Here is a 25,448-nt window from a genome sequence, read left to right as displayed (position 1 = left end):
GCTACCCTAGTGAAGGGTACACGGCCTATCTCTGCTTCTGGGAGATACTGGTGGTCTAAGAACCTCGGGATGTGTTTGAGCAGACTTCCCCCACCATGTGAATCAGTGTCTGTGAGTCTGACTCACCTGGGGGCTCAGGAGGACAGGAGCAGTTGGTGGGGAGATGTAGGGGGGCGAAGCCCAGCACATTCACCATGAAAGAAAGGGGACAGGCTTTCCTGTGCAGGTAGCATGGACAGCCTTTGGAAACAGTAGGAACCAACGAGCAGGTAAAGAGTACCATTGCCTGATTTTGGTGACACTTTTTAAATACCAGCCAGTACTGTGCCACCGGCAGTGCTTAATTTGTAAAATATTAAGTGCCAGGGCTGTGACCAGGAGGTCACAGCAGCTTGCACCACCCATCGCCCCTGTCATCGCTGCCAAAACAACTGCTAGCCCTCTCTCTTGCCTGCAAATGCGACAGTTCCGATTATTCCAGGTCCCTAAAGCTAAAGGAATGGCTAGGGAGACCGGTATTAGTATTTTTTTTTAATGTATATTGTTTTCCTAAACAACTGTTATACTGCTCATCCTTAGATTACATGAGCAGCGCCACCTTGTGGCAGACTGCTCTAAGTGTGGTGTTGACAATTAGGTACCGGTGCTGAGCACCGGAAACCAATTAAGTGCAGGTGCTGAGCACCGGAAACCAATTAAGTGCAGGTGCTGAGCACCGGAAACCAATTAAGTGCAGGTGCTCAGCACCGGAAAGCTCTGGCTCCGATTAAGCACTGGCCACCGGAGGCCTTCATCAGAACTGTCCCAGCGCTGTTCTTCCCACAGATTGGCATCTTATGCAGTACATTAAGCCTGTTGATTCGCACAGGTGGTGCCTGTGTCAGTTTTTCTGTCCTGGTCAGCTGAGGGTGATGCTACTTAAGATTGTCGTGAACAGCACAAGTGACCTCAATGGGACCAGTGTTGCTGTGAGGGCCTGTTGCAGTCACCATGGCCTCAAACTAGGGCCAGCTTTAGGGCTGAGTGACTGGTGCTGCTGCACTGGGCGCTGACCTGGGGAGGGGGGTGCTGCGTTTAGCAATAACCTATGATTTAAAAACACCTGCTGCAGAGTTCCTTGTGCCTCCAGTTTTCAGGCAGCTTTAAAAATGGCAAGATAACTACATCAAGGTGCATACACTGGTGTGCATGCACTCTCGCTACTGTCCCCAGGCGCACTCTACGCAACCTCCGCAGGGGCATGAACAGCCACCAATGGCCAGTTCTATATGTATGTGAACTTTATATAGGTGAAGGGGAGGCTGTGCTTTAGTTAGAGCACCCCCTGAGTGATCACGCCCTCACCTTAGCGCCAGGACACCCTAGGGTAACCGTGCGCTATATAAGTGCAAATAACATAACCTGAAGTCTGGTCTTTGCATTAGTTCTAAACAATCTTTGTGGTGTTCAAGGGAAGCCACCCTGCCTGCCTGCTGCCTGTGTGTGTCTGAGCCATCTACAAGGAAAACATTCATTGCCCCTGTTTAAAGTGTCTGTGTGTGAAGCTTGCCCATGAGATGTCTATGTTACCCCGTTTCGGACGTGTGGATGATCGAGGCTTGCACTGCTGGTGCCTTTAGTGTCTTTATGTATCTATTTGTATCAAGGATGCTTGCACTTCGCTAGCCCATGCTGTGCCTATTTTCTGAGCCCTCGGGAGGCTTTCTTTATCGTTTGCTGCCCTGTAATGTGTGTGAGGGAAGCTCGCACTGCTGCCCACAATGTACTGGGTGTTTACACAATGCTGTTAATTGAACTGTACCAGGTATAGTTCATGGCGAGCTTGCAGGGCTGTTGCCAGCGCTCACCTTATTCTCTGTAGGGGAAGCTTGCACTGCTGCTGCCCGTGCTGTATTTGTTTAGTGTGTGAGGACAGCTTGCCCTGCTATTGCATGTCCCAGATCTGTTGCTCAAATGTTATACTTCTAACTACAAAGCCATCACCTTTTGAATATCCCCACACACTAGACTGGATCCAGAGATTGTTCTCAGCATTGCTCCGCCTGCCGGAGTTTAGTATTGTATGACTCTGCATTGGCTACGACCTGTCCCAGAAGTGATGTTAGATTAAACATGTATGTGCCACTATCGCGCGCTGATGTCAGTTCCTTTCTTTTCACACCCTCGGATGCAGATTTAGACCTTTCTCCCTCAACCTTTTATCATCATTTTGACAAGTTTTTTCTAAATTTACTCTCAGTGCGCAAGGGATCCTGTCCTCCAAAGACTACAGGTTTAAACCTTGTAGTGACTGTCATAAACAGATGTCTGTGAAAGGTACCCACCAGACACGTCCCTGGCGTCAAAGGGTCTTTGCATGACTCCAAGTCAAAAGGCATGTAAGGGCCGGTCCTGGTCAACGCAGACCCATTCCCGTCTTCGTGCCTTTTCCCGTGCAATGTCCTCTTCACAATCAAAGTTGTAAAGTAAGTCCAAATCAAAAAAGAAAATAAGAAGTTTTGCTTGACTCTCCCTCCTTCCACCACTCTCATCTGGAGAAGAAGCACGTAGGTCAGGGTGGCTCTCTATCTAGGTCCTGTACACCTACTGAGGAACCGGTTCCACAGTTTATACTGATGTGACCCGGAATCCATCAGCCATGCACCAAGAAATTGAATCCTTCAAGGAAGCCATGTTGAGCTTCTTCGGCACCCTTCCAGATCCCTCTTCTGTGTCTTTGGTCCCAAGTATTTAAGCAGGCGTCAAGGTGGGCTACCATCAGTGGATCCGTCCTCCATGCTGTCTGCGTCTCCTGATCCTGACGCCCAGCTCAACTTCAAATCCAGCACCACCATCTTTGCTGGTCCGTTGTGCAGCGATGCCGGTGCTGACATCGCTGACAGCAGAAGAAGAACCCATTGTTTTATTGGACTCTGAACTGATGTCAACATGACTTCAACCTGTTCATCCTCATTCAGACTCGGGCAGAACTCTGGCTTTATCTGAACGCCCCACATTCCTTTTGCATCGGATTCAGAGCACAGTCAACATGGTTTTGTAGATGACGGGAATGATACATTCCATTATCATGATGATGACAATCTTTTCAAGGACATTCAGGATTCCATTGGGTGTCAGACGCTTCCCCAGATATAGGTTGAACTCTTCCCTTGGACTCGCCACATAGAAATCAGCTTTGTTTTCTCTTGTGATTGATGGGCTGCTGAAGTTTTAGACTACAACTTCCATTTGTTAAAGTAAAGGCTAATGTCCTGATGGAAGTCCTGCAACCTGAACAGATTTCCGCAAAACCTCTTCGCCCGTTTAATGACACCCCAGCAGACACACTGATGGGTACTTGGGCCATGCCTGACTCTTACCCACCGGCTAATGGACTGGTTGCTAGATGACACAGACCTGCACCTGGTGACTTCCTTCCTTATGCAAAACCCTACTCCAGAATGCAAGTGATCCCAGGTGTCGACGAGTAGAGTCACCCCTAACTCATTCCCTACTACATCTCCCGATATGAAATCAAAACATGGAAGTATTCGGGAAGACATGTTATCCTCACCCATTTAGTAAATGCTAGTGCTTCCTGGGACAATGCTCAAATGCATTGTGGGATATGGTCAGCGAGATCTTGCTGACAGTCCCCGAAAACATTCTGTGACAACCTTGCCCAAATTATCCAAGATGATTAGGGTGCAATGCAGTATATCACCTGCTCTGGACTGTACACCACTGTTAAATTGGGCAGGGCAGTGGGTAACAGCATGGTGCTTTGGCGCCATGTGTGGATGCGGTCCACAGGCTTACCATGTGATGCGCATGCATCACTACTAGATATGGAATTTGATGGCACCAGTCTCCTCAGAGTCAAGGCAGACTCGGCCCTCAAGAACTTCAGGAAAAGCAGGGCTACAGCCTACGACCTTGGCGTTTCTGAACCCTTGTGGCAATATCCCCAACAGTTTTTCCCCTTTTGTGGCTTCGGAAGGGGCTTTGCGCAAACACAACCCCAAGGTCCACCTCCTCTGTAACAGACTATTTAGTTCTTTCAAGGCTTTGGTTGGTGAACAGGACGATAATGTCCAGTCTCAGGGCCCTCAGTGGTACATGGCCATCCTGTTGAAGGCAGAATAAGATAATGTCCTCCATGGATGGAAGAGCATCAAATACAACAGGTTGGCTATTGAAACAGTTCAGAAAAGTTTCGCCCCATCATTCCTATCTGACCCACCCCATATATCACCATCAGAATGGCAGTCGGAGGATCATTTGTCCCCTTTGTAGTGGGATGTCTAGGCTCTTTTGAACAAAGGAGCTATAGAGAGGGTCCTGGTATCAGAATTAGGGACTGGATGCTACTTCTGTTATTATTTGGTGCAAAAGAAGGATGGAGGCCTCCATCCTGTTTTAGACCTTCATCCTCTCAACTTCTTCCTGGAAAAGGACAAATTCAAGATGCTTATTTGACCCAAGTTCTATCTGCCCTGAATGCAGAAGATTGGATGATGCTGCACAACCTGCAGGATGCCTATTTTCACATTCCCGTCCTGCAGTCTCACAGGCTCTACCTGTGGTTGTAGGAGGACAGGTAACATTTTCAGTTTTATGTGCTCCCTTCCGGCCTTATCAGCACCCCTCGGTGTTCATGAAAGTTATGCTGGTGTTTGCAGCACATTTTAGGAGATTGGGGATCCCAGTCTTCTACTGCTTTAATGACTGGCTGTTGAAGGCGGGCTTGCCACTGTTTGTCGGTCTTAGACCACCTACAGATGACAGCAAACCTCCTAACATCTTTGCTGTGCTTGATCAACGTGCCAAAGTCACACCTGACAAAGAAGTTTTTTGTGCATCAAAGCAGTTCTGGATATAATGTAATTTTGAGCCTTTCCTCCGGATCAGTTGAGTCAAGGACATTCGGGCTACGATGCTAGTGTTTCAGCCTCAGTCCTCAGTCTCTGTGAGAGTGGCTCTGAGACTTCTTAGCCTCCTGAATCCTGTAAGTGGACTGCTCCAGATGGCACATGCAGGCTCTGCATTTGGATCTGAAGTCGCAGTGGGCTCAGCACCTAGGGAACCTGCCGGATTCCATCCAGATTTCAACAGAGACTGCAAAAGACTTGCAGGGGTGCATGCCTGACAGCAATTGGACTAGCAGCAGGCCCCTCTCCCTACCCTACTCAGAGCTGACGGTGGTGATGGATGCATCACTGCTGGGTTGCGGAGGTCATCTGGGAGCGGTGGAAATCACAGGACTCTGTTCTCCAGCAAAGACCTGCCTCCACATCAATCTGTTGGAATTGTGAGCCATTGGCTTGGTGTTGAAGGCCTCCCTACTGTCCATCAAAGGGAGGCCAATCCAGGTGCTCATGAACAACAGCACCACTGTGTGGCACTGCAGTAAAGGGGGCATGGTGAGGTTCTGGGTCCTGCGCCAGGAAGACCAGCGCCTCTGAAACTGACTGAGTCGGCCAGGCATCTCCCAGGTCATGAACCACCTGGTGGACTCTTTAAATCCCAGGGCGAACAAACTCAGTTGGTGTCGTCTCGCAGATCACGAATGGTAGCTACACCTGGAAGTGGTGCAGGGTGTCTTCCAGCAATGGGGAGAGACCTGGCTAGAGCTCTTTGTCACCGCAGGCAATATGCAGTTTCAATACTTTTGTACTCTGAAGTTCCCAAGAAGGCTCTTTCTCGGGAACACATTCTACCTTAAATAGAGTACAGGATTCCAGAATGTCTTGCTAAGCTGCCTCTCCTGCCCTGAGGTTAGAAAAAGATCAGGAACCACTGGGGCTAAGTCATCTTAGTGGCTCCGGATTGGGCCAGGTGAGTGTGGTACCTGGAGCTTCGGGCCATGAGCATTCGTCTTTGGATCTGACTGCCGCTTCAGTAGGATCGTCTGTCCTGCACCTGGCCCAGGGCAATCTACACCTCCATGCATGAAGACTGAGTGGTGACAGTTGAGTGCCTTCAATTACCCACCCTACATAGTAGGATGCTATTCTAGCAGCTCGTGTCCATGTATGAAATCTGTTTACACCAGACAGTAGGACAAGTTTGTGGCCTGGTGCAATTCCCATCACACAGACCATTGCAAGCAAAGTTGTCAGATGTTTGGTTTTTCGTACTTTCTTTAGCCCAGCAAGGACGTGCTGTAGGCACAGTTAAAGGTTCCTAGTTGGAACTTTGGGCCATTTTGTGTTGCCAGACTAATTGTGTTTAAATCCCCTGTCTGTGTTTAAATTCCCTGCTGTGATGCATTTCCTCAACTGTCTCGTCCATATGTTTCCACCCAAACCTTTTGTATTGCCACAGTGGGGCCTTACACCTTCTTGATGTGTACTCTATTTTAGCCAATCCACAGCTGTCCTTTGCATCTCCTCACTCTAAAAACAGTCTACCGCGTAGTGATAACCTCAGCTTGCAATGTGAGTGAGCTACTAGCTCTGTCTGTTCACCTACTGTACACCAACCGTTTTCCGGACAAACTGTTGCTGCAGACTAGAGCGTCGTTATTGCTAAAAGTTGTGATGCTCGTTCATGTCGGACAATCCACCACTCTTCTGGCATTCTTTGCTCCACCTAACCTCTTGAAAGAGGAAGAGAGACTCCGCTGCTTGGACCTCAAAAGTGTTTTGAGCTTTTACATCGATCATACTAAAGACCCTCGGGTAGATGATCAGCTCTTCGTAGGGTTCACTGCAGAGAAGAAGGGTAAGGCAGTGCAAAAAAGAACCATGTCAAGGTAGATAATCTCCTGTATAAAGATCTGCTATGCACTGGCCAAGTAGCAGCAACAGGAGGGTCTGAGGCCTCAATCGACCAGAGCCAAGATTGCTACCACTATGTTGGCACACTGAGTCCCTGTTCTGGATATTGGTCAGTCCGCAACATGAACTTCCCTCCATACATTCTGGAAACCCTACCCTAGCCAGGTACCGTGGGAAGGGGACTTTACCCTGTGGGTGAGCTATTCCAGATGCACCCTCTTCGGGGGGGGACTGCTTTTGTATCTTTTCACCAGGTGACAAATCTTACATTAGAAGTATCCATCAGAAGAATAAGTTACTTACCTTTGGTAATCCTCTTTCTGGTGGATTCTCTCTCTAATGCGGACGCTTCACCACCCTCCCTCCTCCCTGTTCTGTGGAAGGGACTCCCTTCACCATCCATAGAAAGAGGCCAGATTAGAGACCTGCACACTGTCATATCTGATTAGATGCCAGCATGTGAGAGAGGTGCATACATGTGGTTCCGGCGTCATTTCAAGGGCAGGCAGAGCAGATTAAATCTCGGGATCCAGTCTGGCACCTGGGGGGATTCACAAGGCAAATGATCTGCAGTCAGAAAGAGTTTCCACCAGAAAGAGCGCTGCTGAAGGTAAGTCACTTGTCTGTTGCTTCATGTCCTGCGTTTGCTAAACGCGCGACGGAAGCTAACACTGCTGGTTCTTTGATATAGCTACCGTTAGTACTGAACCCTCTGTTTGTGATGCGGACTTGCACTGCTGCTGGGTGTTTGCAGGCTATGTGGGGAAGATTGCACTTTTCCTTGCCGTATGTGTGCTGCATGTGAGGATAGCTTCCCCCGCTGCTGCCTGTGCAGGACCTCTTCTGTTTGTGATGAATACTCACCCTGCTGTTGAGTAGTAGCCAGGGCTTTAAGTAGGGCGGGTCCTGCTGGTGCTCAGCAAAGGCAGTTCTAAACGTACCCCTATCAGGCTCTCCATTTTTGCCCTGGCCTCAACCTTAGGGTGGAAAAATAATCTGAACTCTGCAGTAGTCCCACTCTTCACTGCCTTTGATGTAACTTCAAAGAGACTCGTTATGGTTCTTTCACAGTCTCATTTCAGAACTGATGCCTTTTCAATCTTATATTCAATGAAGCCATAGCTGTTGCTTATTTATCTTATGCAACTAACAACCATTGACAAAGCCAATAGTCCTGGCTTGTTGGAGGTGTAATGTTACTTGCTGTATTGTATATCTAGATGCAATGACAGATGCAGCACAATAACAGTCGGGCGGCACACTATGCTAAGCACAGATTTTTAGCTTATGTGTTTTAAACCACGTCCTTAATTACATCGGCCACGTCCCTTTGAGAGACCCCCCCCCCCCCCAGTTTTGTCATCCCACTTAAAGCTCTGGTAGTAGCAGTCTTTGTATGTGTGCGAGAGGAGCTTGTACCTATGTTACCTGCTGATGCGGTTTCTAGGGCGCCTGTGTGCAACACTGCCAATGCTGTCGCCGATCACTGTAAACACAAAGGGTTTTATTTTCCTGGCTGTACTTTGTGTCTCACACCTACACAAGAAGTGCTAAACTAATTGCAATTTACAAGAGCAGCATCTGTTTGAGTCCACCCTGCCTTTTCCCTGCTGCATGTGGATCCAGTGACATATGGAACACAGAGGACAGACTGCTGCCAGGTTCAGACTAGGACAAGAACAGGGCCTGGCAGCCAAAAACACCTCCCACATTATCATTTGAGACATTTCTCAACACTGCTTCGGTAGTCTGTGGGTGGTTTAATTTTTGGGACATTTTGTGGCAAGAGGTGCATTTTAAACTTCATTGGGCTGGTAACATGCACAGCTGGTTGGCATTTTAATGTGCTTTTTCGGAGTTATCTGGATAACCTGTGAGGGACATTTGGCAGTACATTGGGCCTCTGTTTACAAAAGTGCATGTAGGTGCACACATGATGCCACGCAGTTTACCACTGCACGTGTAGGCTTTTACAGCCAGGACTGGCCTTGGGCATGGGCGAGCTGGGCTAAGGCCCAGGGCGCCCACATTTTAGAGTGGCTTCCTCTGAGGAGACCTTGTTTTTAAATTTCAGGTCGACAGTGCCTATTCATTTTCTATATAAATCAATTTTCAATCTCTTTGTTACTCTCCCTGGAGCTCCCTTTCTCACACTCCCTCATTCTCACCTACGCCGCCTCTCACTTCCAATTTACCACCTGAATAGGTGTTGCAGGAGAAGGGGAAATTTGCATTCAGGGTCCAGTGACTACTGAGGTAATCTGTTAGATAAAACCAGGGGGAGCCCTATATTCACTGCAGCTCTAGGGCTAATGAAATGACCATGGAACAAAGGAGAGCGCAGAAAACAAAATTATCAAAAATCAATATATGTCAAACAAATGGAATTTGTTTGGACAGCCAACTAATTAGTTATGGAAAACTGAATTTAAAAAACATAATGAAACCATATATCTTTGTGCTCGACCATCAGAGCTATTTATTTTTTCTTTTGTTCTTTATAGTGTGTTCAAGAGTATCTCAATTGCATACAAAAAATGCACATAATAAAATCACAAATATATAGAAAAAAATTCACATTGAATTACACACAACATAAACACAGCTTGTGGTCAATCTTGGCCTATCCCGACCACACCTTTTGAAACAATAATATTTCGTGATTATAATTGTCCTTCCAAAGAGTTCCTAATTTACAGAGAGGTAGCCTGGGAAACAGCAAGTAGCTTCTTTTAGTGCCTAATTATGCACTTCCCCACCATGAAAGATTGATAGCATTCATCCTTAATTGGCTCCTCCAAAGAATAAAAGGTCGACGCGTTTCGGCCTTTATTGCTTTAAAGGCGTCATCAGGACTGGCGGTTGATAGGTGACCAAGTAGTTCTCGGCACATTGCTACAAGGCTTACAGGCAATGTTGTAAGCCTTCAACTGTTGTTATACTTTAATAATAATAAAAAAACAACCACGTTGACCTACTATTATTTGGAGGAGCCAATTAAGCCCAAAATCTGTCATGGGGGGAAGAGCATAATTGGGCACTACCTGTTGTTTCCCCTAATTAGTTGGCTGTCCTAACAAATTTATTGTTTTCTTACGTATATTGATTTTTGATAATTTTGTTTCCTGCACCCTCCTTTTTCTATTGTCACTACTGAGGTAATCAGCCAAGACCTGACCTGTAAACACAAAGCCCTCCCCACTAAAATCATCATCAGCAACAGCAGCAAGGAGGAACATTAGGGGGGAGAGAAGGTCAGTATCATACTTTCCCCTTTTCTCCCCTAAACTCGCTCCATGACATCCTCTGCTAAGGATCTTCTGATAAAGTTAAAGTTTCCAAGTAGAACAGCAGCAATTAACAGTGTACTAAAGAATGCAAGTATGATATTTGTAAAAGCACACAGTTTTCCTCAGGAGGGTGTCCTGACACTAAGCAAACAATATGTACAGCACACAACAGTGTCAGACAGCAGCACAAGCTTTTCTCATTCCAACAGAAAGCATAGAACAGAAGCTGCATTGTTATGTGTCTTAGTCAGTGCTTAATTTGAGCCCAAGGTTTCTGGGCTGGTACTTTGTCAACACCTGCACTTAAGATAGTCTACCACATGGTGGCGTTGTTTGTCTAAATTAGAGATTAACACAACAGCTGTTTATTAATTCAATATACATTAAAAATGACTAATATCCGGGGCCACTGGAATTAAGCGATTGTGCGGCTGCGGTGATTTTCACATAATTATAGATTTGACACATAACCTATCATCTGATGAGTAATCTGCAGATTTTCACAACAAAAAAATGTGTTTCTAGCTCAAACGGTTCAAAAGTTACTAAAAATACAGTGACAATTGTCGCAGCTTGCTGGAAGATCCTTTGCAAAACTGGACTGGTCACCTTTCTGTGTTACCAAGTTTAAACAAGCATTTGCAATGCAATAGGTCTCCCAGTTACGCGAGTTTAAGCTATTGGCATTGTAAATAACAATGCCTTTTATTTAGGTTTTTTAAAAGAAAACAAAAATGAAAGGCATTGTTATTTGCAATGTCAATAGCTCAAACTTGCGTAAATGCGAGACCTATTGCATTGCAAATGCTTGTTTATACTCGGATGATTGTTTATCTGCAGCATACAAAGACGGTTCAAGACCGGAGGGTCAAAGGGAACAAGTTTTAAGACCACACAGGGTTAGATCCCCAATTAAAGTATCTATAACACCAAGAACCCTGAGGTCTGAAGGCACCAAAAAAGAAAAAAAGAAAAAAAGAAAAAAAGAAGGAGAAGGTGGTGTATAAATGACAAACAAAAAAGCCCAGTTCATGTAATGAAAGAGCAATCCCTTTTAAGGACGTAATCCCTCACTCACCCTGGGTGACATGCTTCATCATATGGGATTCTCCTCCCAGAGAAAAATCCTAGTTTCTCTGGGGGCTACGACCCCCTCTATGAGAGGGAGGAGCTCAGGGATGTTTTGATTGTGCACTAAAGGATAGACTAAATCCACATATGATGAGCTACGTGTGAGTGAGGGGTGCAGTGCTGACCAATTGATAGTGCAGTGAAAGTGTATTAAAACTAGTCACGGGACGGCAAGGAAGATTCTCTTGACACAACCGTGCCGAAGCTAGATTAAAAACATGAACACCACTAGTCGAATGTAGGCCATGGTGTTTAACAACGAAAAAAGGTCGACATGTTTCAGCCTAAACGCCTAAATGGGCTCGGCTTTCATCAGGACCACAAGCTACTGCAAAATGAAGAAACTGTGTGCTAACTACACAGAAAAAGGATACTGTAAACACCCAATAGTTGCTAGCAGGGTGTACGTCGCTTAGTCATCTCAAACATCACCTAAACAAAGAGAACTCAGTGTAAGAACAAGTTGGTTCGAAATGCAGAGTTAAACAAACATAAAAATGGAAATAATAACTGATTGCATGAACCACTCACCCGTGAGCACTGGGTGCGACTCTAACCTCCACCTGGCATCCGCTCAGGAAGGGAACACCGCTCTGAAAAGTGATGTAAGAAGCTCAAAATTTGGTACCTACATCTCAGGAGCGAATGTTCAAAAATGTGGACTAATAGACTAAAAACGAGGGAGACCGGTATCTTCACTAAATGCACAAAGTGCTGTATGCGTGAAGAACCAAAGACAATGCCCAGTTCTTCAAAATGTATGCACTAAAAACAAATCTCGCTGTATAGAACACTCAATTAGAACAAATCCAAGAAAACTATGTTAATTAAAGTTCAAAGGATGAATGAACTCAATGTACTTGCACTCGAGTGCGTGGTACATAAAACGAGTGACCACGAATGCTTTAAGGGTCAAAAGCCGCCTGAGAGACGACTAAGTATAAACTAACACAAGAAATAATGAATGTGCAGTATATTAAAACGTAACGAAGAGCTAATTCCAAACGCTCACCTATCCGTCGGGGGACCGAGGCTGAAATGAGCCTGAAGCCGGAGGTCCCGCGGGACGGGTGAACGTGTAATATGAAGCGTCGATGTCTTCGATCAGTGGCCAATGGAAAAGCTCGTTATAAAATAAGCAAGAATGAAGAAACCATTCAGAGCTGTTATACCGCGCTGTGCTCGTAGTCTTAGCAACGGTAAATGCAGCCATAGAAGTGGTTCCGTCTTAAAGGGACTATACATAAAGAACACAGGTGCTAGCTTGTGTTACTAGGCTCAGGACTAAAGTATATGCCTAGAACGGAGGGATCCTAGTTAAAAAACACTGGCTCCGTTAGAAATGCAACGAGAAAGAAGCTCAGGCATTAACTCATGCTATTGAGCTTAACGTCAGCTCCTGAGGCGGAAACGGAGAAAATTCAATTTATAAAAGCATTCGCTCCGTAATTGACGCGCGAACGCTCATCATAGAACTAACATGAATGCCGCCAAACAGGATATGCAAAGCATAAAAAACCTAACAAAAACGTTCTATTGTGCATGAAAAAAACAGCGAGACATAGAAAATATTCAATTAACCCAGAGTGTCAGACTTGGTGGTTCCAAAGGGGCAAGCACTAGATAGCACTAGCCGAAACCGGGGTAGAAGACATGGTATATGAGAGACCCAAAGTAAATCGGACCTGCACATAGCTTACTCTCTTAACTAATCCCATATGAATGTTGTGTAGTGATGCGGGACTCGGAATAGACAAAATTTATGAATATCATAGTGACAACCACGGAATGTCGTCATTCAGTCCTTTGACATGCGTGTTAAGTGTGTAAACCCACCGCTGTTCTCGTTTAAATAGAAAGGAAGAGCAGTCTGTCAGATGGGAAGGTATAAAAGGTTTGTCAAGGACCGTCCAGTGTAAGTCATTTGGAGCATGATTAACTGCTAGAAAGTGGGTGGTGAGTTTAGTTGCAGAACGGCCACACCGTATGGTGCTTTTATGTTCCAAAATTCGGGTTTTGACCCGGCGGGTGGTCATTCCAACATATCGTAACCCACACGGACATGTTATTAAGTAAATCAAGTTGGTGCTGTTACAGTTACTGTGACTTTTAAGGGTCCACGGCCTGCCAGTGCCAATATCGATCTCTTTAGTCACAGAAGTATGGCAACAAGCCGCGCAGGAACCACATGGGTAGTGTCCTACGACTGGCGGTAAACCCCACAAGGTATGTTGGGTGCCTGTTTGATGAGTCCGAGGGCGGGTGTGTACCAATTGGTCCCTGATATTACTGCTGCGTTTGAAAGCAAAAAGAGGTCTCGGCAACTTGACCTCTCCTATGTTCAAAATTTTCCAATTCGTCAAGATGATTTTTTTGATTTGATTGGAAAACTTGCAGTAAGTGTGTACACAGGTGAGCCTGTTATCAGAGGATTTGGGGACCTTAGGTTCCAGTAGAGCCTCACGATTGTTATTTGCTGCACGTTTAGAAGCTCTACGGATCAGTTGCTTGGGATATTGTCTGGCCAGTAATTGTTTAGATAAATTGCTCGCATGTTATTTATACTTATCAACTGAAGAGCAATTTCTTTTTAAGCGCAAAAACTGACCAAAAGGCAGATTATCCCGCAATGCCCGTGGGTGAAAACTGTCATATTTCAAAAGGGCATTCACCGCCATAGGTTTTCTGTACAGTTCGGTACTCAAGCCACCCTCAGAGGGGGTTATCAATATGTCCAGAAAAGGGAGTTGGGTCTTGGAGTACTCGCAGGTGAATTTTAAGAAGGTATCACAATTGTTTAGCCAGTTCTTAAAAGCCAACAATGAAGCCAGTGATCCGTGCCATAGTAAGAACACGTCGTCTATGTACCTCTTCCATATCCTTATTTGATCTTTATAAGGATTATTGGTGCCGAACACATGTTGTTCCTCAAAGACATGAACATACAGGTTAGCCAGGCTGGGAGCAAAAATGCTCCCCATCGAAGTGCCTGACACCTATAGGAACAACTGTTCTTCAAATTGAAAAAAGTTCTCTTTCATGGCTAACTTGGCACATGACATGATGAACGAGACTGGAGTGATGGAGTCCGGTGGATTAGCCAACAGGAGAGTTTCGATGACATCCAATGTCTCATCCTGTGGAATACATGTATAAAGTGACTCTACATCAAATGAGACTAAAAATTCTGTCTCACCATCAAAGGGTAGATCTTTGAGTAGGATCAAAATGTCCTTGGTGTCCTTTAGGTACGTGGGCATTTTGGCGACCAAGGGACGTAAAAAATGATCTGCAAATGCCGACAAAGGTTCCAAGAGAGACCCAAGTCCGGAGATAATCGGACGACCAGGAGGGGGACTCACATTCTTGTGCACCTTAGGCAGAATATAAAAGTAAGGCACGATGGGGGAAGATTTAACCAAATACTAAGTCCACACTGGGCATTTGGAAGAGCCACTCCCAGACTGTTTATCTGCAGCGCCATGTTTTAGCTGTCACCCCATGCATCAGAGAAGATAGACGGCGCGCGCCACGCTCAACCGGAAGTGACCTTTGTATGCAACAAGATTCTCCGGTCAGCCGCGGTAAATGAGGGCCTCCGGTGCATCAATGCCTGCCTAAGGGTGAAATTTCAAGCGAATTTATTATCTTTCAATGGCCTATGGACCGCTTCCCACCATCAAACACCATGGCAGCACTCGGAACAGGAAGAAATACATTAACTGGAATCTGATCGTTTTAAAAGGTTACAGCTGCCCAAATATAATTTAATTTCGTACTTGCCCTTTGAGGGTTTGGTGTATATTTTCATTTTACGACTGTCAATGATAAAGCCGTTAGGGTTCTACCAATGAAAAAGGGGGAAATATATTTTAAGGGGTACAAGTCTATTTAGTTCATACTCAACGATTGATGTGGCGGAGCAGCTTTTCCAGTTCTTAAAAAACATGCAACATCTGATTTGAGCGGCCCGTGGTGACACTTCAGGGATGACGACAGCTTCACGAGAAGGCTCAGCTGCCATGTCGCGGGCTCGTGAGCAAGACTTGACTAAGTGACGAGATCAAGTGACAGAGCGACGGGCCTCTCAAATTGGATTTCATGAAGCCTTAAGACGCTTATAAAACAAGAAGCATGAGCAACAAGCCCAGGAGTTGTGTGCGCGCGCAAAAAAACAACAACAAGCGAGTGGTGCGCGCGAAAGGAGAGGCCTGTGCACGTTCATGCTCACATGCACGCAGGCTTTGGGCCACTCTGGTAGCACTTTGAAAACCCGCTTACTAAAGGTCTCCCCTGAGCTACCGCATGCGCCAGCACTCAGGCGAAACCTAAAAAAGACAAAATTATGAAGTAATACTATTACGAAGTATGCTGCATAATTTGCCTTTTCTTGATGCATAATTTATTCAAACCTGCCGCATATTTGGCCATCTCCTGCCGCATAATTCCAGTGGCCCTGATAATATCTGCTGCCCAAACCATTCTTATAGCTTTGGGTGCCTGGAATAGTCTGAATTGTCACTCTTGCAGGAGTGTGATGGCTAGTAATTGCGTTGGTACTTTCACTGGCACGGCTGGGAGGGGCGATGGGTGGTGCAAGCTGCAGGGGCGTCCTGACGACGGCCCTGGCACTTATTTTTATACAAATTAAGCACTGGTATTACTGATGGCTATTGTATATTGTTTGCAGAAGTATACGAGTGGATGTGGGGACTATGGGAAGGGGATTGTGTTAGGAGGAGGGGCGCCAAAATTGGTTTTGCCCAGGGCGCGAATTATGCAGAGACCGGCCCTGTTTACAGCAGCAAGTAAATAGACACTAGCTTCTTCGGTGCGTCACGTGACCATCCGAGCAAAGATTCAGCAGGTTTGGGCTAGCATGCCAATTTGTGTTAGTTGAGTCATTTCTAAGAGGTCTCCCAGCCCATGGTTAGATATGGCAGCGTGGACGTGTGACAATTTGTATGCGTGGGTATGTGTACATGCATGTAAGTTCTTGTGGGGATGTGCGTGGACACGTGTGTGTGTTATTGTGTCCGCGTGTGTTTTTGGTGTTTCTGCAGGTGTTACACGCATGCGCACTTCCCTCCAGCCTGCTTACCTACGGGCAGGCTTCTATGCCATCTCCGGCCTTTGTTCTACCGGTTTTCTTCAGTTCTTATACTAGTTGTGCACACACCATTAAGTAACCAGACCACCACGACTGCAAAACCAGCACACATTGTCAGAAAAAGACACAGTCCACACTGGGCATTTGGAAGAGCCACTCCCAGACTGCCCAGCTGGGATGCCGCCTGCTGCCAGTTGGCTCGACAAATGTGGGTGTTTACTTTACACCCCGTTACACCGCAGGTCCACTCACTGCGAGGGACTGTGGGAAGATGGTCTGTGAGGAGTCCTGCTGTTTCCCGCCCCCCACCCCTTCTCCCTCCATGGCGCGCGAGGTCCCGAAGCTGCTTTTATATGTGTTGTTTTTTCCTCAGCGCGGGAACTGAATGTCACCTTCAAGCTGTCCCTGGAGACGGGATTCCCAGAGCCCTTCGACAGCGCGGGCTCCCTGCAGCACCAGGCCCTGCTCCTGAGCTTCGAAGAGACGGTCAGTTCCTCCATCTCCAGCACCCAGCGTCTTATAGCGCTTCGAAGAGGGGCCTTTCAGTATGACTGCGCCTCTAAGTAGGGTCCTTTGCATATAGCTTCATGTCAGGGCTGAGACACACTGAGGTATACGGAAACCAGGATCCCTGGGGTGGGGGCTGTAATCTTATCAACATCCGTAAGTAACACATAGCATGTTACACTCCCTCCTCAAAGCACGAGAACCAACCGGAAGTTACTGTTCTGTCAATAGCAAGAGAGAGAGGCATTATGAGTAAGAGTCCCTGGTTTCCGTTTTTACTGATTTTTACAGATAAATACAGACAGAAACCATTTATTTTCCTGTCTGTATTTATTTTTAAGTGTGGATAAAAACGGAAATTGGCTTGTTTTTGGATGATTCTAAATGCTGTCAGGCAAATAGTGAGCAGATTGATAGGCAAGGGGATTAAAAAAATATAGGGATTTTAGTGAAGAGCCTTAAATTGCAGTAGGTTTGCACAACCTTGATACTAAAATGCACATATTTTTTTACAAGTGCATGTTTTACCACCTGGGTGTGTATATATCATTGAAACCTGTGAGGCGTTCAGGCACGAGTGCAAATTAAGTGGTTAAATAAGTGCAGAAATATACACATTTCAGCTTCATTTTTTCACAAATCCTAAGATAAATATAGATAAATACAGGTAAAATTTGTAAAAAAAATAAATATGGATAAATACAGACGGAAATGACAAAATTATAAATACCATAAAACCGGGAGCCCTAATTATGAGGCAAGCTGGCAGGGTTTCATGGGGAGGTGCCTCGGTGCTTTGTACTAATAACAATAATCCACATTTGTAAAGCGCGAACAATCACCCGTAAGGGTCTCTAGGCACTGTCGGGAAGATTAAGCAAGCTATTGCCCAGAGTCACATGGTGCTGGGCTAATCTGCCGCCGGCGCTGGGGGTCGAACCGTGATCCCCAGATTCCGGAGTCAATCGCCCTGGCCGCGGCACCACACCTCTTCCCTGGCATGTTCACCCAGAAAGAACCAACTGAGGTAAGCGAGGCAAGGCAGAGCAGCATGGAAATTCCAGTTAACCAGTTACAAGTGGTTTAATCATGATCCAGCTATTGCAGAAAGCTCAACAGAAAAAGCTCATGGGAAATGCTACTGGGTAAATAAAAATGCCAATAAACGCCAATAGAAGCTGCCGATCACCAGCTCCAATATGCGACCAGAATCAAGTGAAGTATTCATCGCACTGGCCCTTTGGGTGGCCGAAAACTCATCTTCGAGCAACTGGATCCTGTAAAAACCATTTACGACTGGTCAACCGGCATTTACTATTCTTAATTCAACATATACTTTCCTCCCAAGAGTAGCATTTGCGGCGTTGGCAATAGTAAATATATACTTATTTTACCTTTTGTGCAGTCACGGCCGGTGCAGGTAAGCGCAGTGGGGGGAGGGGGGTGGCTGTCGAAAGACGACGGAATAGGGGAAATAAAATAAATAAATAAAACTGTCGACTTCGCCTCCCTGCGCCCCACCTCACTGCGCCTACCTGCACCAGCAGTGTCTGCTTATGTGTGATCGATGTCATGTGTAAATTGATATTAACAACCTCAATATAGTGTCATACCACCCTTGGCCATCGTGGAAAGCACAGGGGGGATATTTACAAGGGGTTTGCACCACCGGATTGTCCCTTTAACCGACGTTCCGGAGGCACAATGCCCTGCACCATATTTACAAAGCTTTTTGTGGCTAAACCCCGCTTTGTAAATATGGTACCCCCGTATCTGCGTGAAAGGGGCGTGCAATGGGTGTTGCTGTGAGCGTCCCACCACACCACCCATTGCTTTTTGACACTGCAACAGATTAACAAACATCTGTAAATCTGAGGTAGAGCCAAAAACTAACGCCATGCAGTAGCAGGCGTTAGAATGGTGCAACAAGGAAAAAAAACTTTATTTCTCCCCTCATTTTTACTTTTTCTAGCAAAACGTTATTAATGATTGTTTATGTGCAGGAAAGCGTCCCTTATGGACATAAACAATCCTTAAATAATGACTATTTGCAACTTCTAGGTGTGCTGCACAATGCAGCACACACAGAAGGAACAAATCACCATTAGTGATTATGTGCAGGAAGGGACACCTTCCTGCACATACACAATCATTCCCTGCAACCAGGCCCCTTTGCACCATGGCGCGAGGGTGTCTGTGTTGGCGCTAGGCAGCTATATTGAGCGCCAGCACTATGGAAAAGTCAGGTGTGCACCATTTTGTTGTAAATATCACGCATTCCTGCTTTTTGGAAACGGCGGAGCGCGGCGCTGTGAAATCTGCCACAGCGCCGCGTTCTGCCATTTCATTGTGAATATGCCCCAGGGTTTTGTAAAATAGATGCACCCTCTGGGGCAGGGTCTGAAACGCCCTTTTCCCTGATCGCCAGGCTGGAAAGGATTGATACGCAAGTTTTGGAAGCAGAGAACAAGCCTGTTTCATGCTGTGAATTATGCATTAATTACAACTCTAGCTCTAATCCCTAAACCAGACCTCGCTCTACCTATAACCCCGGTTTTACCTTTGACCCAAATTAGCTCTTTCTCGAATATTTTCTTGCAGAGCTGCGGCAGGCGCACAGTCCCATCTGCACAAGGGATTATTTGTGACGTTTGTAGGGGGGGAAGGGGGGGATGTTTCCTCTCCTATCACACGTGGTAGTGATTACTCTCCCTCGCTCTCTTCCAGGTCTCTCCGTTTTATAAATCCGTGCCGGGCTTCCTGTGGCTGGAGCTGCTGAGCATCAGGTACAGTCGGGGCCGCCACACCACGGCTCTTCCCCGTCCGCCATCTTGAGCTTCTCTCCCTCTGCCTCACTCTGCCTATTTAACAGCTGCCTCAAACTACCTTTTTAATAGAAGGTGCAATTAAAACAGAGACAGGCCCGTTCAAAAAAGCTTCATGTAACACATGTGATGTGCAGGGACATCTTAAGGATTTGGGGGGCCCCTGTTCAGGACAGGTTCGAATTTATTTTATTATTTTTATTAGAATTTTTATTATTTTCACAAGGTCAGACAGAAATCCTGTAGCAGGGTTAGCATAAAATATCACGGCAAAGTTATACATATATAGCCATAAAGTGAGGGTAATGCGCACATATGGGTAGCACGAGACTAACCCCAGTGATCAATAATAGAAGAAGAAACGACAGGCAAAAGAAGGGCTAAAGGAAAGAAAGAAGAAGAGAAGGGAAGGAAGAGCTAGTCGAGCCGTAGCAATCACTTCCAACATTCTATGCATGTGTTGGCACCAGAGCAGTCCGATATTGGCCGTCCCAACATAGTGCCGCAGCCTAGTACAGGTTACAATGGTTAGTACACTCAAATACATTTATACAGGTGGTGCGTCAAGAACGGTACAGGATATGGATCGATGGTAGGCACATAGTTGTGATTCAATTTCCGCTCTTTCACGTCCTCTCTGCCAGGTCACTGGCAGTTCACAAGAACACTTGTGCAAATTATAAATGTGTTTACATCTGTTATTCTGGGATAGTGATGGTCGTTTTAAACATTGTAACACAGCAGCAGCTCACTAATCTTAATGCAAATAATCTCTGACATCCGTCAATTTCTCTTATGTGAGGTACTCTTTTGATCTAAAAGAAACATTTTTATGGATGTTGCGTGAAACATTAACACAACATTGTGTCTGCAATAGACTCGCACACATCACCCACATTAAAAATAATTTAAAGGAGAACGGTATTTAAAACAATCTGTTTAATAATTATTCAAGGTCATTAGGGGAAGGCTGTCTGAAGAATAGAGCTGGCTCTATCATGGGGCCCCTGAAAGGCTGGGGCCCTGGGCCAGAGCCCACTTTGTCTATTCCTTAAAACGTCTCTGGTGATCTGTTTCTGTGCAAGTTGGAAAACGTACAGGCCTTGATTCAGCAAACTGCAACAACAACATGGTGATGGATAGAACGCTTAAATCACTGGCAATCACTCAGGCCGCATTCCAATCCATCGTTTTTTCGGCCACCATGCCACTGTAGACAAAGTCCTGCTTCATCCAATCTGCACCAGCCCTGCTCAACACGGGAACAGTCCGTCCCAAACTACCATGCAAAGCCCCTTCCAGAAGGGACCACAACTAACTCCAGACTAGTTTTGGTCTTCTTGGGGCTCGTCAGTAGATCGCAGCTTGAGTCCTATGGGACAATGAGCATGTAGCCCAAGTGATTGCCGTGGCTGAGGTTAATTCAAGCATTCCACCCATCACCTAGTTGCTACATACATGTAAATAGACTGATTCGGACGGGATACTCCTGATTTTTTAAGCCAAAAATGGCTTTATTTTGACTGTCTCCCACCTGAAACTGCCTCTCTTTCAATAGAAGTAAATGGGAGAAATACATTCTCCCGATTATATTTTCAAAATATTCCACTTTCATGTTCTAAAATAGTGGCATGTATGTTGCTGTTGTATTTGATGCTCTAAGTGCGATGGGTATGCCCAGACATGGCCCCCGTGATCACCGTGCATCACCTTGTTGCAGTTCATTCAGTGCGTGCACTTGTAAGGTGACCATGAAAATGCACCACTTGTGCATCATTTCCCACAGGCACTATCCAGGGCCTAAGACGAAGAACGCTCGGCCTGTGCTCCGGAAGGCCTTCACAAAAGTATCCAAAGCATATTAGCAGCCAGCTGTATGTTGCAGACTTGGAAGCTTCTGGACATAGGATCCTACAGATTTCTGTTGGGCCATCGCGCCGTAGCCAAGGATGATACAGGCACCAACGTCCAGCTCACACCACACCTGACAAGGGACCTGGGCCAACCTCGATTTCGCTTTGTGTTGTATTGTAGTTGCATTTATGTAGTGCCTCATGGTCCTGATCAAGCATTTTATCCACTTTGCTATATAGAAAGCAAGAAAGCCTTACACTGAATCAGATAATTATGCAGATGAGCTGGACATCACCAACAGGAGGCATATCACGCCAGTTATAGATGTGGTGTGGGGGTGAGCACTGAATCCAGAGGGTGCTTCTTTATCCGCCCATTCACCTTCGCAAAAGAGGCACGGAGGCGCCCTTGGGAAGGTGCTGCTTCCAGTAGGTTCACCTCGCAGGACATCCTTCCTAAGACCAATGTGTGGAGTGCATCACATTTTAGTAAGGCAACCAATTGGTGGGGAGGCAAATTACTCTCTTACCACCTCCCCTGTGGCTACCCTGTAGGTCTAGACGCAGAGCCAAAGAGGTAGCCAATCCAAAAGTACAACAGAAGCACACCTCCGACTCACAAAGGGGCATATTTACAAGCCCCTATCGCCACCACAACATCACTTTCCACAACGTTGTGGTGGCGATAGGGGCTTCATCTTCTTTACAAGGCAGAGTTAAGCCACTTAACGCGGCTTAACGCTGCCTTGTAAATAAGGCCCCCTTTCACGCTGTACCCGGCGGGAAAGGGGAGTGCAATGGGTGCTGCAGTGCGCGTTCCACCGCAACACCCATTGATTTTGACGCTGCCCCCTACTTACAAGGGAGGTGTAAATAGGAGGCAGCGCCAATATCAACACCAGGGAAAACCTGGTCTTAAACAGGCGAAACGAGGAGAAATACTTAATTTGATCCTCGTTTTGGCGGTCTCCATGTGTGCTGCGTTGTGCAGCACACATAGAAACAGCAAATTGCCATTGATTGTTTTTGTGCAGGAAGGTCTCCCTTCCTGCACATTAACAATAAAGAAAATGACGTTTTGCAACTTCTATGTGTGCTGCGTTCAGCAGCACACATAAAAGTTCTAAAACACCATTTAAAGATTGTTTATGTGCAGGAAAAAGAGACCTTCCTGCACATAAACAATCTTCCCCTCATCGCAGACACCCTTGCGCTATGCTGCAAGGGTGCCTGCGTTGGGGCTGGGCTGCTCAGTTTAGCACCAGTGCAGGGGGAAATGCAGGGCTGCACCATAGTGTTGTAAATATGGTGCAGCCCTGCGTTTCTGAAGTGGTGGGGCGCAGCGTTAAGCATAGGAGGCTAACGCCTCGCTCTGCCCCTTCATTGTAAATATGCCCGAAGTGTTGTGCTGCCATAAGCACACTCACATGGCCAGCCTTCCTCCAGGCGTAGCAGCATTGTAGACATGGTTTGTTTCTTATCCCACACACATTTAAACTATAATCCACATTGGATACCCACAGCATGCAGTTTCATTTATGAATGTGTGACCAGCACATGGTCAGTGTGGGGTGCAATATGCAGTTTATCCATCGCTGAAGCCCCAGTCCTTAGTATTGGAGTGAACAGATTTCAGAAATCATCATTCTCAGCCTTGCTGATGCCTGTAGCCCTCGTAAGCATTCCTTAAAGGGGCCAGCCAGTGTAGAGGAAAAAAACCCAGTTCTTTTTGCCCAGTCCTACATCTCTAACAATCACCAATAAGCGGCATTCTAGAATGTTCATTTGATGATGTCATCTGGGGCTTGGAGCTCTATCATGAAACCATTCACCAATAATGGCATTCTAGAATGTTTGTTTGATGATGTCATCTGGGGTTTGGAGCTCTACTATGAAACCATTCACCAATAAGTGATATTCTAGAATGTTTGTTTGATGATGTTATCTGGGGATCACTGACATAATATCGACTACAAAAATATAGACTTACAAAAATATCGATGCCAAAATATAGAATGCCAAAATATCGAAGTCCTATCTCCAAACAGGAAATTACAAAAATATCGAATCCAAAATATCGTTGTAAGTAATATAGTTAGTCAAAATATCGAATTTTTTAAATGTTTTAAAAGTAATGTTAAATAAATGAAATAATACATATAATTAACTGACACATACTTAAAAATACTTAAATAACAGTAAACTTAATGAATAATTAAAGTAAGTAAAAAAAAAAATTAATACATATATCTTAACGTGATATTAATTAAAAATATTCAATATTTTCTGTGTAGGATAGCGGGCGCTTAAAATTTACTATTACCACTCCAGTAAGTGCAATAGTAGGGAAAGCGTTGGATAGCGGGAGGGTGAAAATTACTATTCCCACTCCAGAGAATGCAACAGTAGGGAAAGCGTTGGATAGCGGGAGGGTAACATTTACTATTCCCACTCCAGTGACTGCAACAGTAGGGAAAGCGTTGGATAGCGGGAGGGTAACATTTACTATTCCCACTCCAGTGAGTGCAACAGTAGGGAAAGCGTTGGATAGCGTAGGGGTAAAAATTACTATTCCCACTCCAGAGAGTGCAACAGTAGGGAAAGCGTTGGATAGCGGTAGGGTAACATTTACTATTCCCACTCCAGTAAGTGCAACAGTAGGGAAAGCGTTGGATAGCGGGAGGGTAACATTTACTATTCCCACTCCAGTGAGTGCAACAGTAGGGAAAGCGTTGGATAGCGTAGGGGTAAAAATTACTATTCCCACTCCAGAGAGTGCAACAGTAGGGAAAGCGTTGGATAGCGGGAGGGTAACATTTACTATTCCCACTCCAGTGAGTGCAACAGTAGGGAAAGCGTTGGATAGCGTAGGGGTAAAAATGACTATTCCCACTCCAGAGAGTGCAACAGTAGGGAAAGCGTTGGATAGCGGGAGGGTAAAAATTACTATTCCCACTCCAGAGAGTGCAATAATAGGGAAAACATTGGATAGCGTAGGGGTAAAAATTACTATTCCCACTCCAGAGACTGCAACAGTAGGGAAAGCGTTGGATAGCGGGAGGGTAACATTTACTATTCCCACTCCAGTGAGTGCAACAGTAGGGAAAGCGTTGGATAGCGTAGGGGTAAAAATTACTATTCACACTCCAGAGAGTGCAACAGTAGGGAAAACGTTGGATAGCGGGAGGGTAACATTTACTATTCCCACTCCAGTGAGTGCAACAGTAGGGAAAGCGTTGGATAGCGTAGGGGTAAAAATTACTATTCCCACTCCAGAGAGTGCAACAGTAGGGAAAGCGTTGGATAGCGGGAGGGTAAAAATTACTATTCCCACTCCAGTGAGTGCAACAGTAGGGAAAGCGTTGGATAGCGGGAGGGTAAAAATTACTATTCCCACTCCAGTGAGTGCAACAGTAGGGAAAGCGTTGGATAGCGGGAGGGTAAAAATTACTATTCCCACTCCAGTGAGTGCAACAGTAGGGAAAGCGTTGGATAGCGGGAGGGTAAAAATTACTATTCACACTCCAGAGAGTGCAATAATAGGGAAAGCATTGGATAGCGTAGGGGTAAAAATTACTATTCCCACTCAAGTAAGTGCAATAGTAGAGAAAATAATAAATGTATTTTTATTTTTAAATTAATTAATTATTAATACAAAAACAAGTATTACCATTAATTACCAATCACACAAGAATTGATCATTTTTAAATACCAATACATTTTTGTTTAATTAATTAACAATTAATAATTAATTAACAAACAATTGTTTTTCAATAACAAACATTAATAAATGCAAATAATACCAATTAATAATTAATTTATAATATATTAATTAAGGATATACACAAATTATTTAAATAATTTTTTTTTTCCAATTATATTACTTCCCACTATATTCCCGTATAAACACAATACCCGCTACAAATATTAATTGAATACAATTAACATAATTATCAATTTACCTATTAATA

General features: G+C 45.3%; 1 protein-coding gene across 2 annotated transcripts in view; it reads left to right on the top strand.

Moving 5' to 3' along the window:
• Positions 1–25,448, top strand: part of LOC146796768 (uncharacterized) — a 251,019-nt gene that overhangs the window by 123,663 nt on the left and 101,908 nt on the right. For both annotated transcript variants that reach the window (XM_085629469.1, XM_085629470.1), the window contains exons 3-4: positions 16,666–16,778; positions 19,527–19,585. In XM_085629469.1, coding sequence (XP_085485595.1) covers positions 16,666–16,778; positions 19,527–19,585 — 172 coding nt within the window. The remainder of the gene's footprint in view (positions 1–16,665; positions 16,779–19,526; positions 19,586–25,448) is intronic.

This window comes from Triturus cristatus, chromosome 10 (genome assembly GCF_964204655.1).
Source record: "Triturus cristatus chromosome 10, aTriCri1.1, whole genome shotgun sequence".
In the NCBI taxonomy this organism is placed as follows: Eukaryota; Metazoa; Chordata; class Amphibia; order Caudata; family Salamandridae; genus Triturus; species Triturus cristatus.
Note: the sequence above shows the minus strand (reverse complement) of the source record. Positions and strands in the feature narration are given on the sequence as shown.